Source organism: Homalodisca vitripennis, chromosome 5, assembly GCF_021130785.1.
Source record: "Homalodisca vitripennis isolate AUS2020 chromosome 5, UT_GWSS_2.1, whole genome shotgun sequence".
NCBI classification, from domain to species: domain Eukaryota; kingdom Metazoa; phylum Arthropoda; class Insecta; order Hemiptera; family Cicadellidae; genus Homalodisca; species Homalodisca vitripennis.
Genome location: NC_060211.1, coordinates 11,794,745 through 11,811,429, shown reverse-complemented (window position 1 = coordinate 11,811,429; position 16,685 = coordinate 11,794,745). Strand labels below are relative to the sequence as shown.

Sequence of the window (16,685 nt, the reverse complement as noted above, 5' to 3'; positions counted from 1 at the left end):
CATAAATACATGTTAAATAAGCGCTAGCTAACTTTAAACAGGCCCTTTAAATGGCGACTTCCAGTGACTTAACCTCGTTGTCTGCTGATGACAAAACTATTATTTGTTTGCTAACGAGAGATTTTTAAGTGTAAAGCTAGGAAAAATATAATCTGAGAGAAAAATTATCGTTTAATATCTTTAACTTTTTCGATATCCTCTCATTTCGACCTCCACAAAAACTAGCGTGGTTGATGATTGATTTCTTTCTTATGTCAAATACTCTATTAATAAATTCCAAGAAAACTAAATTGTGTATTCATACAGTGCAAAATGATTTCGACCTCCTACACTTAAAACATACCGTGAGACATAAAAAATAATATTGAAGTGACTGCGTTAGGATATTAGTATTAATAGGGATGGTTGACCCTGATGTTACTTCATTTTAGCATCAGGAAGTAATTATCCTCTTTTTATTTACTTTCGTTCACTCGTTATTATTTTTATTTGGTTTGTTTACTTTCTAAACATTATTGCTAATCATCAGGATTCTTAAGTCATACCCATAAGTTATTCTACTTCTGATAACTTCTTTCAATTACAATTTTATAAAATTAGTACTGTGTTCACTAGGTTTATATATATATATATATATATATAAATTTTATATATATATTTGGATATCAAATGGCAGTACAATATAAAATAAATATTCAAGTAATACAATTTTAAACAGTTAACATTAATTAATTTTTATATACATATAAATATATATGTATATATATATACATATATGTATATATATACATATATATACATATATGTATATATATATATTTATATGTATATAAAAATTAATTAATGCTTTGTTTTAAAATTGTATTACTTGAATATTTATTTTATATTGTACTGCCGTTTGATATCCAAATGCTACATTGTATTCTTTTTTTAATATTAAATATTTAACTCTGTTTGTTTTTCTTTTGTCATTTGTGGATATAAATGTGATTTTGAGTTGATACGGATAAGGCAATGAAGGATGCTTGCTCAAGTAAAGCTGAAAAACGTTATCGATTTGTCTTCCTGAAAGAAATTTAAAAAATGCATTATATTCCCTTATTAATTATTTCAAACCTGTTGAGAAATTTTCTCAAGTGAGCTTCCACAAGTTTGGTATATTACATATACCAGTACTAAAGAGACTTTCTTTCATTTCCCAACCAGTCATGTCACAGGTGAATTTCCGCATCTCGCCACACAAGTGCTATAAGTATCATGATGAGACTCAAATTTGAGACTACGAGGTAAAAAGATCGAGAAGGAAAAGTATGAAAGGTATATAGTCACAAAGTGACTATATCTAATGTCTCTGATACTTGGAATCATCATGGCAACTAAACGTTTCCGATTGTACAATTACTAAAAGCCTTATTTTTTAGCTTATACGTATCAATTAGTTTATGTAGTCACGATCTTATTGTCAGGGTACATATTATGTATCAGTAGTTATCCTGAAAGAAACTGTTGAAACATGTGCTATTTAAAGTGGAAAATGGCTTCAAAATTATGGCTCATAAAATTTTATTTTTAACATTGCATGAGTGTGTAAGATATTTTATTTTTCGGGGAAGTTTATCATTACACGTCTGGAGCGGTAACAATTTAATTATTCACAAAATATGTATTTTCCTTTTACTTATATTCACAGTTTTATGTTTACCATGCTACACGTAAGCATTTCATGTCAGAATGTAATTTTTATAATTCTTGAGATATAAAACATATATTAACTTCCGTACATTAGTTTATTAGTCAAATATAAATACAATCTGTGACCAAGTTTTCTATATTTGGATCTTTAATCATTTTGTTTTCTATGTACTGTATTGTGGGTACGCTGATCATTCGGAAAATTTTTAGAGATAATTAATTAATTTACTAAGGTGAAGCTTAACTAATAATACATCTAATGTTTGGCAATCTGCTATGTTTCTTCAATAATTGTATCTCTTATACTACAATTTAGAATTTTTGCTCCAATTACCAATCTATATTAGAATATTGTAATTAGGTATATGTTATACAAATATGCCTGTTGCAGCCAATCTTATAGAGAAATTGATGTGAAATATTTTTCATTTTCCTGTCATGCTCCTAAGAAGCCATAAACACCACCGTCTGAAGATGAGGTGATCTTTTAACCGTACAAAGTAGAGTTTTTTTTAACTATAAATGTGCAGCCCTTGTATAAAAACATTCCCTTCTGTTTAAAAAGGTTTAAAATATTTTTGTATTGAAAAAAATATTTCTGCTTTAACAATTTTATTAATTAAAATAGCAACTTGTATTAGAATAATAAATTTATAAAAGTCATATTTCTTCGAATGTTTATTTATTAATATTTTTTTTTCTCATCAAAAGACAGAATGTTTATTTTAAATGGGTGTCCAATACAAACAATATAAAATTCCTATACAGTTGAGATTATCTAGAACTATTCAAGAGAAAAAATATTAATTTAAATTTGTTCTACCCGAAACCAAGTTAAATACAAGATATTCCATATAAAAATGTAGTTGACTTAGATACTAAAAGATAACGACCACTTACTGAAGTTTAAACGATACATTTTAAGTTTAGAGGATTTGAATAATTGCACAGTTACAAAAAACAACTAACTTAGACTAATTTGTATGTCCCTATCTATTGATGATGAAACATTACCTAAGAATAAGGAACTAAAATATAAAATTCCATCTCTTACACATCTTAAACAAAGGGCAAAATAAATTAAAATTGAAGACAAAAGACTAGAATAAAGAGAAGATGCAAATTAAAGCAATGCTGAATAATAGTTTACACAGTTTTAATTATATTTTAAAAATAAAGGAAGGTTTCTATTTAAAGTTTGTTGTCAGATTAGTATAAAAAATACCAATATTGGTAAAAATGGGCGTTGGTAAAAATGTGCGTGAGACATGTATATGTGTACTCTCATATACGTATGGGCTTATGCAATATTATTTAACCATATGAAATGAATAACTGTTGCATTTGTTATCTATTTAATATACACCTCATACAAAGATGGTACTTAAAATGTGTTGCATAGGTTGCTTAGTCAATCTCAGCTAATAAAACCTTTAAAGATGTCAAATGTTATGTATTTTGAAACCCTTTATCACAAATATTTTGCAATACAGACGTAAAAAATAAGTTTAGTTGTTTTAATTAGACAATTGAAATTAAATTTTATTCTTATTTGTGTTTCGATATATCTAAGCTTTTAAAAGGGCAGTCGTTTAGAGTTTGGAAGAGGAATGGTTATGTATCAGTTATCAGACACCGATTTGCAAAAGGGTTGGTATATATCGTATATATTACTTAATGTACAACAATGTTTTCGATCATATTTTCGAAATTTCTTTTTTCGATCCACACGTACTATTTCAATTTTCAGTATATCTCCTCATTTATGTTTGTAATTAAAGTACAATGTAAATTTTTGTATTACTATTGTTAGTCACTATTCAAAATGGAATACTGTATTATAAAGCAAAGCAGTAATAGGTCTTTTACCATTATCAATCGTTGACATAACGACACTGTATGATAAACTAACGATATATAGGCAAATTCACTCTATAGATCGTTGATACAAAGACCCTATTTTTATCTTTAAGGTTTTAAGACATTTAAGACGACGCAATAAATTGAATGAAAAACGGTCGATTACTCAACAGGGATCGTAGCGGCAATGCCACTTTTTGTTTAATTAGTTGAATATTTCAAATGTAATATCTCAACGACACTAAATGTAATGAAATGTTCATATTAAAAGAAGAATTAGGTCTTTTCCTCAACCATTCTTTGTCATCGGTCCAAAACATAGTTTTGTATAAACAATATGAAAAAATATCTTATCGACAACCCATAATATTGTACCTGTTATCTCCTTAATAACACGCTCGTAGAACGTTCTCTAACGGCAAACAATGTTGCTGTTGAGTATTATGTAGTCAAATCTTATTAAATCTTAAAAAAACCAAATTTTTGTTAAAACATATGTTACAATTTTTAATATTTTGCTCTTTAGATCTTTTCCATTTTTATTGTTCAATTGAAATCTTTGCGACCGATATGGATTATTGTATTGTGAATTATTAACCTTATATCCTTGTTATAGTGAATCAATTTTCGACATTAATTATATATTTTTTAATTTAAAGAACGCTCTTAAATCAATACGTGTTTCAAATACCTGTGCCAATGATGTGATTGGTAAGTCTTATATGGGTACCCTCAGATTATTAACGTTACTAGAAATAGACAACTTATTTGACGCAAATTTTTGAGTTTCATAGTTTAAATGGAGTAAAAAAATGGAAAACCCTAACGTTATGTAAAAAACTTTGGGACTAGCATAGTATAGTGGTTAGACGAATTCCCTTTTAACAATGAAGGGGGAATGCCTTTATCGCTAACAGACAGAGGTAGTGGAAACTCAACACGGCGACGGCAGTTATATTTTAGATCCGTCAAAAGTGTCGTTTCCGTAATCGAACTCACCGAAGAAAGACGTGTCCTGGAAAATAAGAGTGAAGCAATTACGGGACGGCGGGGCGTGGGGAGAATAAAAGTGATAGAATCTCGTTAACTGAAGTACTAGGGCAGGTCAGCAATAACAGCTGAGTCGGTGGAGTCGGCGGGTGTGCGCGTGCGGGAGTGTGGAGCCACGTGCTGATCTCACAGCCAGCGTCAGTAGTGCGCTGATTCTGCCGCGCTGAGCATTGTGTCGTCCGACACTCGCTAACCGTCACGTGTGTGTCGTCTCCGCGAGTGTTGTGTTGGACTGTCGTGTCGTTTTCCGATCATCCAGTGTAAAGTTCCTAGAATAATGTCTTATCGGCTAGAATTGCAATTTGTTGACATTTCCGTTTGATTACTCATTTTTATACCAGCAAGTTCCTCAACATTTCCTAACGTAATACTAAATCAACTAGAAGTAGTTTTGAAGAATGTAGACACCGTGGATTCATTGATTATAAATCATATTTTAAGTGACAAAGATCGCTTTCAGAGGTCCCGCCGACACGATTGAGTGATGTCGCTCTGTTGATGAAGTGGCATTGGTAATTAATGGAAAGCGGAGATGGAGTCGGTGACACTGAGTGGCGGTGGCAGTGGCGATGTGAGCAGCAGTGGCAGTGGCAGTGGCAGTATCAGTGGAAGTGGAAGTGGCACGCCACCACAGTGCACGCGGACTCTGCGATTAAACGGGTTGACGGTAACGGCCACGCTTCCGCCGAAATCCATGACCATGTGCCCCAGGACCAGGAACTGTGGCGGTGCCGTACAGCCAGGTTAGGCTCTTAAAAGCTACTAACACAATCTTAGGTATAAATAGCTATAAGATGTAGTTTTTAAACATACTGAAAAACATTCCTTTAAATTCTTATAAGATAGTCAGGTTAGGCTTTTAAAAGCAACTAATACAATAATAAGTGTAAAAACTTTAAGATCTCATTTTTAAACCTAACGAAAAAAGTTTTTTTTATTTCTTTATGGGATAGCCAGGTTGGGATTTTAAAAGTAACTAATACAATATTGGGGGTAAACAGCTGTAATATCCCATTTTTAAACCTAAAGAAAACATTTTTTAATTTCTTATAAGACAGTCAGGTTAGGCTTTTAAAAGCTACTAATAGAATGAGAAGGGTAAAACAACTGCAAGATCTAATTTTTAAACCTAATGAAAAATCTTTTTGAATTCCTATAAAACAGTCAGGTTTGGCTTTTAAAAGCTACGAAAATACAATCTTAGGTGTAAACAGCTGTAAGATCTCATTTTTTGACCTAACGAAAATATCTTTTTGAATTTTTACATGACAGTCAGGTTAGGCTTTTAAAAGCAATTAATACCATCTTAGGTGTAAACAGCTGTAAGATCTAGTTTTTATACCTAACGAAAAAATCTTGTTTCAATTTTTAAAAGACAGTGGGGTTAGGCTCTTAAAAGCTACTAACACAATCTTAGGTTGAAACAGCTGTAAAATGTCATTTTTAAACCTAACCAAAAACAAGGTATTAATTATGTATTATATAAGATACGATGTAATTATTTAACTTTGTGCAATGATGTTTAAATTCTCTAAAATTAAATTAAATTTGTTCTGTTACTATCGTAGAGAACTTCGACTGAAGTTATATCAGCATACTGTTAGTGAACTCTTGCAAAGATTGTAAATCAACAGGTCAATCTATTAACACATTTACTAATCAATGTTCTCTTTTCAAGGGCATGATACTACAATAGTGTGGCATCCTTAAATTAAACCAATTGTATGAAAACCTCTTAAAGTGCTTCTTAAAACGCAGATAATTCATTTTGAAGAAAGGAAGCTCACAGCTGTTTACAATGATATAGCTAGTTCCCCACACACTGATAATGTGATGAGATACAACACTGTACATATCTACGTATACGTAAAATGAAAAATTATTTATTGATAAATTTGAAAGTTTTATTACAACTGGTATTAAGAGTTGATTAGTGTTTCCAACACATGATAATCTTTATGATGTACTACTTTAAAGAATGTTTTTTTTAAATTATTTTATTATATTTATTATTTATTTACATTATAGAAATTTTATATAAATATACAGACCAACATATTTGCTGAGGTGTAGTTTTTCCAACAGATGATAATTTTTGTGATATTTGTGACTTTAAAGAATGTTTTTTTAGAGTTATTTATTATATTTAATATGCATTTGCATTATAAAAGTTATATGTAAATTTACAGACAAATATCTTTGTTGAACACCTCTTTCAACAGAAACTAAATTGATAAAAACTTGTCAAATTGAATGTGCTTTTTACTCAATTTTAATTCAAATATTTTCCATGGTTTTATGCCATAAGAAAACTAGCATCACGAAAAAAATTGATAGAGTTATAATATCAAAACAATGTAATGCTCAATACTAGCAACGTTTTTAATTGTTTTACTACCAAGCACTTATATTAACTGCACCACAAAGCAAAACAAACAAAATCTACTTTTACTTAAGAAAGTATAGATTTTGTGGGAATAACATTTAAAGATGAAGATTCTGGGAAATGAAGAGAGAAAACAAACCAATAACAATAAAGTTTGTTTAATTACTTAATAATACCTGTTTACCCGTGGCTTCACACGTTTCTGCATGGAGTGAGAGTTCTAATTGACCGTTTCTCTCGCCGAGCGACTGATGGACGGTACTACTAATAAACAAACCTTACCTATAACTTACTAAGCGAGAATACCAAGTGTAGCTTGTAGGACACCGACTTTGTTGTTTTTAATGTTTACACAATTTACACGCGTAATTGTAGTTCCAAAACTTTATACTTATATAATTATTTTATATATGCGTAAAAATACTTATCTGTGTTTGGAGTCCGAATTTCAAACATTATATCAATAGAATTATTATATAAACTGAAATTTTTTATGCAATTAAAATTTAAGAACACTTATACTTGAATTTTAGTTTGTCTGAAAACTAATATGAAGAATAATATAAAATGCCAAATCATATAATGTATACTGATATCTAGTAAGTCTTTAAAATGATGAATAATAACACTTCTTATCACCTACTTCGATTAAAAAATTATAGTTATTTGATAAATAATTGAAGAATTGAGTGAGATAGAAAAGGATTTAATGTAATCTATACCCCGCTATGAAGAATAATTGAAGACGCTGGATTAGAAAGTATTTCTGTTTGTCTGAGAACTAATACGAAGAATAATATAAAATTGCAAATCATATAATTTTTATTGATATCTAGTAAGTCTTTAAAATTATGAATAATGATCACTGTTTCCGTTATAGGATAGGCTAATCCAGCAGACACAACATTAGCCCATATTAATAATTAGTTATATCCTGCAAGATCTCTTCGTATTTATTTCTTTTATAGAATATTCTAGGAATTTGTAAGTAATAAGCTAAATGTTTTATTTTATTACTCATAAACCTACCATGATTATTGCATTTCGTTTTATTAAATTTCAGGGAAAATGTGTTTCCAAGTGCTTAACCCTTACACTGAAGCAGGTATTTTCGATTTAATACATATTAATAAGCGTCTCAACTCATTGCTAATTAGTTTAATGTCTCGCTTATGTCATTTTGTGGCATCACCTTTCGTAGGCTCATAATTTATGTCAACGTCATTATTTTGTATAGTTCTTATTTCAAACTTTTGCTGCTTTTTGCTTAACCTTTGCTGCGCAGGAGTACATCATGATCATCCAGTATATGATGAAAAGAATGAAAATCAAGTTATGCAATGTTATTTTTTTTAAACTTAATGGGGAAACACTTCCGTCAGTATCAAGTAAATATAAAACGTGAAGTGAAAAGTAAAATGCACAAAATAAATAATTCAGAAGCATTGGGGCAGTAGCAATCAATTTAACACAGCTATAATATTATCATTTTAGTAGTAGTTGTTAAAGAATTATAGGAACGTTAATTTTATTCCAATAATTTCCTCTAAATTGTGTGTCCCATCTTTCACCACAATTAGGGCAGATCACAGAAAACTTTTAAAATCATTTTAATTTATTCTCGCCATATATTCCAGTCAGGAATTGCAGTAATTTGATCCTTTGTATTTGAAATTGTTTCGTAATGAAGAACATCGAAAAAAGGCATAAAATAGCTGGAATATGTTGTGAGGATTTTGGTAATATGTATGTCATCATTGTTTTACCGTGCAATCATGATGGCATTGAAGGTACTGCATCAGTGGTATTATAACTCAATTCCATGGTCTCTTGTACAAAGTTACTGGTTACATGGTCTTGTACATTAGTGTGTTCTGTATGAATTCTAGAGTAAACTCATGGAAGTACATTGTAGATGTTTAATTTAAATTTAAAAAAATCAAAATGTCATCTCAAAAGATTTGTTGGAACAAATAGTTCTCCAACAACAAGGTGTTGCAGTGGCTTATACAGAATCTTTAATTAAGGAAGCAACACTCTTCTGCCGCTCTCTTCACCAGAGCTTCCAGCATACTAATCACCAATAGGGAAGTGTTCAGGAATATCTGAATACCTTAAAGAGTATTTCAAATCTAGACTTTCTATTTAGCTATTTAAAATCCTCTTTCCCATTTCCAAGTCTTTTTACTCGGGGTGATCTAGTTTATGGGAAAGAACACACGTATGTCGAAATATGTGCAAAAAAGCATAATAGATTTGCTATAAAACTACTTCCAGAAAAGGTACAGATTTTGGAATTCTTTCAAATTAAAATCGAAGCACTTAGCTCAACGAAGAGGATTCAGTCTGAGATGGATCCACTAATATAAATGTATAAAGGATACTCTGAGTGAAAACTTCTTGATTTATGAATATGGATTATCTTTCAAACGATGAGTTTAAGTCCAAGATAGTTCTAGACTTAAAAGCAAAGGAACTCTCGCATTAAAACATACATTTCAATATCTTTCTTTAACCAGTGAAATTTGTCAAGTTAATCATAATTTTTATGTAAATAGTCAACCACTCACATCCTTAAAAAGTTGGGAAAACACTGGAATCCTTTTTTTATTTGGAAAATATTACGCTCTTTCATGAACTTCACAAAGCTTTTAGTGGAGCAATTTCTAATTAAAAGTTCTTAAAAATAATCTGGTATTTAACATAATAATTAAATTCTTTTCCTTGAACAGAAATCACATCTCTCCCATTTTAGAAGTTACATAGAAATATGAAAAATCAATTATTCCTACAGCAAACTGAAGTAAATTCGTTAGAACTTCTGCTGAAAAACCACTCATTAAAAGTTGAATGGTGTACCATTTATTTGTAGGACTAAAGTTATTGTGGAAATCAAGCATCACATCTAGCATTAAAAGTATTAACCGTCATTGTATTTGACATTTTATACGGAATGATTTTCTAAGTTGATTTTATATGATTTTAGCAAGTACTGGTACCAATACCAAACGCCTTCTTAATCACCATGAATTCCTCTATCATCGATTTGACTCCCTGACAAGATTCCTCTCTAGGAAAATCTTGTTTTTATGAAGATGCCCAATGTGAATGGCAAATAAGCACAGTCTTTAAAAAATCACTGGCTGTTTCAAATTAGAAACAAGGTATTGCATTTGTGTTTCTTGTTTTCAGCACATCATTCTCCACATCTTCGCTTGCCATATTATGTATATATTTAGATTTTGTTCTAATTTACATTGTGAAACCCTTTATAAAATAAATTGTTGGTTTTAATGAAGCTCATCTAGATTTTATTTACGTAAAAATACTTTCTTTTTAGTTTGTATGACAATTGCAAGTTAATGGTATTATAGTTTTCATATATTTAGCTTTGTTTACACAAAGATTCAAGTTTTGTCACCACGGTAACTAAAATCGCGCAAAAATATATTTAACTTTAGATATTTAATTAATTCTAAGGCTGATGGTCTAAAATCTTTTTCAACACCTTGGGCATACAATTAGATGTAGTTACAAATAGAAGCCTGGTACTAAAAATAATTTGTTTTTGGTTTAAAATAGAGTTTGCTCTTAACAAAACATGTAAATCTAAGCAATCTTTCAAGAATAATTATACTTCATTAATGTAGGATAATTACTTTTCAATTAAAAAGGCCCGTATAGGAAGGAATTCTAAGGAATTTCTTAATGAAGACCACCTTTATAGTATTTCGAAAATAAGAGGTATCCTTTCATAATAAAACAATGGCCTACCGAGTAAAATAAGTGAAAGACGTAAATTGTTAGTATTCACTTCGAGCCCAGCTGGAGTGTCCCTTTGATTCGAGGAGTCCGGTCTATAGGCGTATTCAGATCCATGGAAGAACGTGTGAAATACGCAAAAGGAGGCTTTCACAATTGTTTTTTGGGCGCTAACGACCTTTTAGTAAAATAATTATTATTGTTTTTAATAAGATTTACTCTTGTTTTATGACTATGAACATTTTCTAAATTCATGAATCAATAATTTTTAATTTTTTAAAAAGTGAAAGGAAAAGAAAATTATTACAATTTCTGCTATTGCTTTTAATTTATAGGTGACCTATAATATCAGACTTTATTCACCTACAGAACAAAATCTACGATGTAAGTTAACGCCAACATATTTCATTATTAAAATATTGAAAGTGGTTTAAAATTTGTAAAGGAATTAATCTTGTTTACAATAACGTTTTTATTTTGTTTACTTAGGTGGTGGAGCCTAAACATTATTTGCGGTTATTTACTGAAAACTTTACATAGGAATTTAAAAGTGTGTGAATTTTCTATGGTAGGAAAAATTTATATACCCAAAGTCTAGCTAAATTTTAAAACTTTTGAAATAAATGAATAATTAGAAATAACTTTTTATAACAGGCAAAGAACTGTTTGGCTCTAAAACAAACATCATTGAAAAAAAGTTCTTTATATGAATATATCCTACATTTATGAACTATTATTTTTATGTACCAACTTTTTAGGTTTGCTAAAGATTACAAATATTCTTACATATACTATCAATGTTAGTGAAACTTGGATAATATTAAAAGTATCCTCAAATCAGAAGGTGAAAGAGGTTATTGATTTAATTTTTTTAGGTCCACATGTAAATAATTTTAAATATTATAGACATCAGTTACGAGGGTGATTACCATCTTATAACACTTTCTCGATAAACGTTTATAGACTAAATAATCTCGGGTATGGAAGGAGCCACATCTTTAACTGAATACTCTTTTCCTGGATTAGTGAAATCGATAATAGATATCACAAAATGTACTTTTTCCTGCATAAAGGAACCCTGCACGAAAACTGTGGATTATTTTTAGTTACTCCGATGAAAGGAAGAACAACGTAATGAAGTATTAAGAACTTCTGCACTTCTGCAAAACTGACAGTAACTTTGATATCCTTTGATGTTTTACTCCAAGATCATCGGGAGTCTTCTTCAAATCAAGAGAAGAACATTGGGAGTCTTTGTGTCATACCAATAGTTATCCCGCAGAGAGACAACTATTCGGTTTTAATATATCATTACACGCTATGCTGTTTGTGCATGAGTGTCTGCGTCAATTTCCACACATCTTATACAAGTGAAGGAAGCAGGATTTGTCCGAACATTTTCCATCGTTCAGCGATATAAAAAAATCAGTAACGTTACGTTTCGAGATCTGCAATCTGATCTCTTCTTCAGTATCTTAATTAATTAAGTCACCCAAAATGCAAGCAGGTTTCCTTTTGGTTCATTGTCTTTATCACTTACATGAAAAAAGTTTCTTGCTATACCGTGACTATTCGCAACTTTAACAATTTTTTGTTTGAAATTTATTTTTGACGATGGAAGAATTGTGAAGGAAACAGGATTTTTCCGGACATTTGCCATTGTTTAGTGGAATAAAAAAAATCAGTTACACTACGTTTCTAGATCTGCAATCTGATCTCTTCTTCTGATCATTATTCGCAACGTTAACAATTTTTTGTCTGAAGTTTATTTTTGACGATGGAAGGATTGTGAAGGAAACAGGATTTTTTCGGACATTTGCCATCGTTCGGTGGAATATAAAATCAGTTACACTACGTTTCGTGATCTGCAATCTGATCTCTTCTTCAGGTAAATATTTACACATAATTACAACAATTTTTAACACATAATTTAACAATTTGAAACTGAATTATTCTTCTGTCACTATAACATATAACTAATTAAACATATTGAAATACAAACAGAATCAAAACTAAAACATAATAAAGTAATAATACGGTTATTAGCAAATTGATCACATCAGTCAGAAAAACAGTCGGTCATCAAAATCCAAATAGCAAAATGTTGACACTTTAACTTAATGATCGATCAGTATCAGACCCAACATTGCTGTAGACTGTTTGAACACAAAATCAGGTAGTGGCGGTAGGAGATGAGTATAAAAATTAATGCTACCTACTACATTCCAAAGAAAAGAAACATAATTCTGTCTGTACGACATTTTGTCACAAGGGCATATAACGACCTGTGGGGTCCTTAACAAGCGTCTGGTAAACTTACCAGGTCCTAACTCGTCTTAAGTTTATTATTCAAAAGCTATCCTTAATACTTGTTATCCTTATGAAAGATAAGATACCAATAAATGTATTAATGTATTTGGTATGTACATTAATGTTAATATACTTTACCTAAACTTACTTCGTCCTTCTGAAAAAAATGCTGTAGAACAGAACACTGTTTGAAGGTACGCGTTTTATAAAATCAGTCGCGGAAATAAAATTAACTCAGATACATAGTTTACAGACGAACTGTTTATTTTTACAGAAAAGTAAACTGTTAAAAATAAAATCAAGTTCTCTGCAAAACAAGTTAGACGTAAAGTTCATTTCAATCGTTACTGAACTTTTAACTTTATCAGTTTTCTACACCATCTAGTATTTCTATTGCTAGTTAGTTGGTGCATTTGATAAGGATCCAGAGAAGCTTTATGAACAGTGTATTAGAAGGTGTGTAAAGTATTTGTAGGTGGTGCCCTTCACATTTGTAACGAGAGGGTAAGTGGATGCGTGTGACCAACCCTCCTGCTTGCTACACTCAAGCACACAAGCACACTCGCTGCACAAAGGCACAATCTTTCCCCGCCCCTTCTCATCACCGGAAATGTTGCTTTGTCACATAGTTTCTTGTACGCGTACGCGTGTATTCCACCCCTAAATAGGTGTTTCCTTGTGTCTGGAAATGCCCAAGCAAATCTTTTAAGTATGCATTCCAAATAAAGTTGGGTCATATTCATGTAATAGCTTACTAAGGGTCAGAATTCCGCTATCTTTTCTTTGTAACTTCTGTTAATAGAGGGTTCCAGTGAAATTATGTAACAATCCCCTAGACTGAAGGTTGGCAGAGTAAAAGTTAATCTATTTAGCATACTGAAATGTAGTCACACATTCTTTCAATTTATACACTTTAGGATTATCTCGTATATAATATATATAATATATATATATATATATATATGTGTGTGTGTGTGTGTGTGTGTGTGTGTGTGTGTGTGTGTGTGTGTGTGTGTGTGTGTGCGCGCGCGCGCGTGTGTGCGTGCGTGCGTGTGTGTGTGTGTGTGTGTAATATATTTAAACTACGCTTTCAATTATAAATAAATATCTCGTGTATATGTGTATATATATTTGTGTATAAATTAAATAACTGGAAAAGTAAAATTAGTTGCGACCGGTTTCACTATTATCGGGTGAATCGGGTGAGCTTTAGCGAAGCTTACCACTCGTAGGGCTGAAAAATTTTCATTTATGTCTGTCTGTCTGCATGACATCTTGAAAACGAACTATCCGATATACGGTACTTGAAATTTTGCATGAAACTTCATTTATTTATGAGGAACACTGACTTTGATGATGGTGCATGTCACTCCATGGGTTTTGGCTGAGCGTTAGCGTTAGCGTGTGCTTGCATATGTGTACATTCGTCTAATTGGTAATCATCATGGCAATGAGAAAACCGCAGAATAAATATATTTGTAAACAAACTCAATACACTCATAAGAAATCTTTACACATGAAAAATTAACACATTTCGATTATTCATACGGTAATAAAAGAAAATAATAATTGAAGGAAATACAATTTGAAAAGTTGAATCCATTTCCAAAGAGAAGTATCAATCACTTAAATGTCTAAAAGTTTGTTTTTGTTTTTTATATTCTATTAGTATACAGACAAAGCATTAAACTTTTTTTCTTCACCATTCAAAATTTTGTATAAAAAATAAACAGTTCCCAAGAAAAACTATACAGAAACTACAATACCTTTAGTAAGTGACTCCTCCACTTGCCAGGGAGCCTCTTAGGCTTCTGGAAAAGAACAAGCCAGGGTGAGTAAGAGCTGTGAAAATCGATTTCATTACCTCCATGAAAACTTTAGGTCGATGGAATTGGTCTTCATGTTTGTACAGTTCTTTCATTTCCTGCGCTAGTGGGTATTTACACAAGCTCTCGGGCCTCAGGTGATAGAAAATGTGGTCGATTGTAACTACAATATTTAAAAAAAATCATTAGAAACTACTAATTGGAATTGCATGAAAAAGGGAGTTAACACTAGTTTAATTAAAAAAAAACAATAAATCTATTTTTTTTATTTTCCGGAAATCTTTACTTTTTGAGTACACTTTTATTTTTAATATATAGTTTCAATTAAAACTGACAGTGGTTAACTGTGCAAATGTCTGATTGGTTTAAACACTAGTAAGAGATACATTACGATATATAAAACCAAAACACAAACTTTTAAATCGCATATTGATGTAGTGTAACTTTTATCTAAAAGGTCACTGAAAGTATTGCAACTAATCTGCTAGGCGAAAATCGTATTTTGTAAATTTGAAACGCTGCAACGTGAAACTAAAGTTATCATGAATACAACTAAATCGATTTTCACTGCTCTTTCTCACCTTTTCATGGCTTCTTTTTGCGGATAGGTAATGCATTCACGTATGGAATGTGGGACTCACCATTTTTAACACAGGAAATACCCTCTAAACCCCCTAAGGGCTACGGGGATCCAGGCCGGGAACCTTTTTCAGGATTACATCAAGCCTGCCGCATGTCTTGGGCCCTAAGAGAGCCTTGCTACTTGTCCGGGAGCCTAAGGCTCAGTCAGGCGACCCTATTCTCGTAACAGGCTCCCTGAAATGTTGAGGAGTCGCTTACTGAAGGTACTGTAGTTTATGTATAGTTTTTCTTTGGAACTGCATATTTTTTGAAATTTTATAACGGTGAAGTACAAAAACAGTTGAAGTCTGAATACCAATAAAAAACTTTTAGATACTTAAGCGATCGATACGTCTTTTTTGGAAATGGTTCTTAAGGGACTAAGATCAAGACAAACGACAATACAGCAGTAATAACCTTCAGTGAGTTGGTAATACAAATCAAACAACAAGTTAATGTAATGGGAAATATCGATGGTGAACCTTTGTATTCCGAGCCTCTTAGGACAAAAACTGAGGAACTTCACTTACTCTTAAAAGGACCCTTTGCGCTGCTTCTGGAGTAACAGGGTATTCTGGATAGGTAAGGTTGGCAATAGGAGCTCTGTCCACGAGGAAGGACTTTGGGCACTAATCTCAGTTTTGTCTCCTTAGAGGAAGGGGAGGCCAGCTCTGCGCCAGCCTCTTCAGTCAAAGCAGGCAGGGGTGGCACTCCCTTATGTCTAGGCTAGCAACAGCCCTTAACACCTCAGTGGGGAGCCCGACCAACTCCAACAGTCATTCCCCACAGTAGATTAGACCTATCAATTTACCCTTGCACCCCAATACCTCGACATTTGCGGTTAGTGATATGCCACTCCTGGATATCCATTACGTTGGCCAGCTTTAAGTGAAAAACTGTTTTTGTTGTGCCCAGTTTAGATCCAACTGGCATAAACCGAATTAAAAAGGATTAACAAAATTAACATAGGCTCCCATAATACTTCTCTCGGCAGGCCAGGAACTCCATTAGTCCGTACAGTAACGCAGATTTAATTGAACCAGCCTACTAATAATAATTTGTATGGAATTTGATCGGGATAATACAACTATTATTGAAGTGTTTTTTGCCAACATGGCCAACTTTCAAAAATTGCAAAGTTAAAATTAGTTTATTATTTAATTAACTATCAAATATTT

General features: G+C 31.7%; 1 protein-coding gene across 1 annotated transcript in view; it reads left to right on the top strand.

The window, feature by feature from the left end:
• Positions 1–4,710: 4,710 nt before the first annotated feature.
• Positions 4,711–16,685, top strand: part of LOC124363355 — a 112,003-nt gene continuing 100,028 nt past the window's right edge. Inside the window, exon 1 of the mRNA XM_046818603.1 lies at positions 4,711–5,345. Coding sequence (XP_046674559.1) covers positions 5,135–5,345 — 211 coding nt within the window. The 5' untranslated portion in view covers positions 4,711–5,134. The remainder of the gene's footprint in view (positions 5,346–16,685) is intronic.